Source organism: Austrofundulus limnaeus, unplaced genomic scaffold (genome assembly GCF_001266775.1).
Source record: "Austrofundulus limnaeus strain Quisiro unplaced genomic scaffold, Austrofundulus_limnaeus-1.0 Scaffold1477, whole genome shotgun sequence".
Taxonomy (NCBI): domain Eukaryota; kingdom Metazoa; phylum Chordata; class Actinopteri; order Cyprinodontiformes; family Rivulidae; genus Austrofundulus; species Austrofundulus limnaeus.
The window spans coordinates 27,070-28,601 of record NW_013953879.1 but is presented as its reverse complement, the minus strand read 5'-3'; the positions used below and the strand labels follow the sequence as shown (position 1 = coordinate 28,601).

General features: G+C 48.3%; 1 protein-coding gene across 1 annotated transcript in view; it reads left to right on the top strand.

The window, feature by feature from the left end:
* Positions 1 to 12: 12 nt before the first annotated feature.
* rhogb (ras homolog family member Gb) overlaps positions 13 to 1,532 on the top strand; it is a 2,635-nt gene continuing 1,115 nt past the window's right edge. The window contains exons 1-3 of the mRNA XM_014032534.1: positions 13 to 807; positions 1,000 to 1,159; positions 1,268 to 1,438. Of these exons, the coding sequence (XP_013887988.1) occupies positions 1,031 to 1,159; positions 1,268 to 1,438 (300 nt within the window). The 5' untranslated portion in view covers positions 13 to 807; positions 1,000 to 1,030. The remainder of the gene's footprint in view (positions 808 to 999; positions 1,160 to 1,267; positions 1,439 to 1,532) is intronic.

The following is a 1,532-nucleotide window of genomic DNA, read 5'->3' as shown; positions in this document are numbered from 1 at the left end:
TCCCATCATCTACTGTCCTTCATCTGTCCCATCATCTACTGTCCTTCATCTGTCCCATCATCTACTGTCCTTCATCTGTCCCATCATCTACTGTCCTTCATCTACTGTCCTTCATCTACTGTCCCTTCATCTGTCCTATCATCTACTGTCCTTCATCTACTGTTCTTCATCTGTTCTTCATCTGTCCCTCATCTGTCCTTCATCTGTCCTTCATCTGTCCTTCATTTACTGGTCCTGTTAGTTTCATGTGTAACTGGAGTTATGAATAAGGAATCGTCAGAATAAGATTTGTTTACTTCCTCTTTAAAAAGAATAAAAGTCACTGTTACTAAAACAAGAATCTATTAAAAATAAAAATGATGAAACCATTGGCGGCAACAACCAATCTGAGCATAGGAGAGGAGTCCAACAGCTGTCCATCACTGTTTCCATGGTTACCATGTTGGGAGATGAACTGATGATGTCACAGGTTCTCCATTGGTCTTTTTTACAGGAGGAGGTTTTCTTTGGTGTTTCAGTCCTGACTGATCTTCTCTATAAAGTTTTATATTCACACTGCTATGCAAATGTGTGTGTGTGTGTCTGTGTGTGTGTSTGTGTGTGTGTGTTTCTGCAGGATAAGATCTCTGCTTTGTTTAGAGACCGTTTCCTCCTGCAGCATCATTTCCATAAACAAATCCTGACGTGGAACAAACTGTCCTTCTTGTCCTCAGGTGGACGATGGACGTCACGTGTTTCTGAACAAACAGAGCTGACCCTGAAGAACCTGAAGAGTTTCTGACCGCTGCACCACCCACGTCCCTGAAGGTAAGCTCACCCCAGGTGTGGGCGTGGCCTTCTTCTCACCTCACATCAGCAGATGTGAAGGAAGTGGTCGTAAATAATCTACAACAGAGCAGAGCCTTCAGAGAACATCTGGATCAGGAGCATGCAGACCACAGAGTGTGGTTGTTGGTTCTACACCGGGCCTCTCTGAGGGTCAGTTCTGTCTGTCTGCAGGTTTATAAAGGCTCGGCTCGGGATCAGGACCATGCAGACCGTAAAGTGTGTGGTTGTTGGCGACGGCGCCGTGGGGAAGACCTGCCTCCTCATCTCCTACACCACCGGAGCGTTCCCCAAAGAGTACATCCCCACCGTGTTTGACAACTACAGCAGCCAGGTGGGTCCCTGAACACACCAGGAGCCCCTGAGGGTCACACTGAGACCTGGTCCAGCATGCAGACCACATCAACATGTTTACCTGTGTGTACCTGTGTGGTGCATTCAGGTGACGGTGGACGGTAGGGTCATCAGTCTGAACCTGTGGGACACGGCAGGACAGGAGGAGTACGACCGTCTGAGGACGCTGTCCTACCCACAGACCAACGTCTTTGTCATCTGCTTCTCCATCTCAAGCCCCGCCTCCTACGAGAACGTCAAACACAAGTGGCACCCAGAGGTCAGAGGTCACGCCACGCCCACAGTGATTAAAACTATAGGTCACAACACACACACACACACACACACACACACACACACACACACACACACAC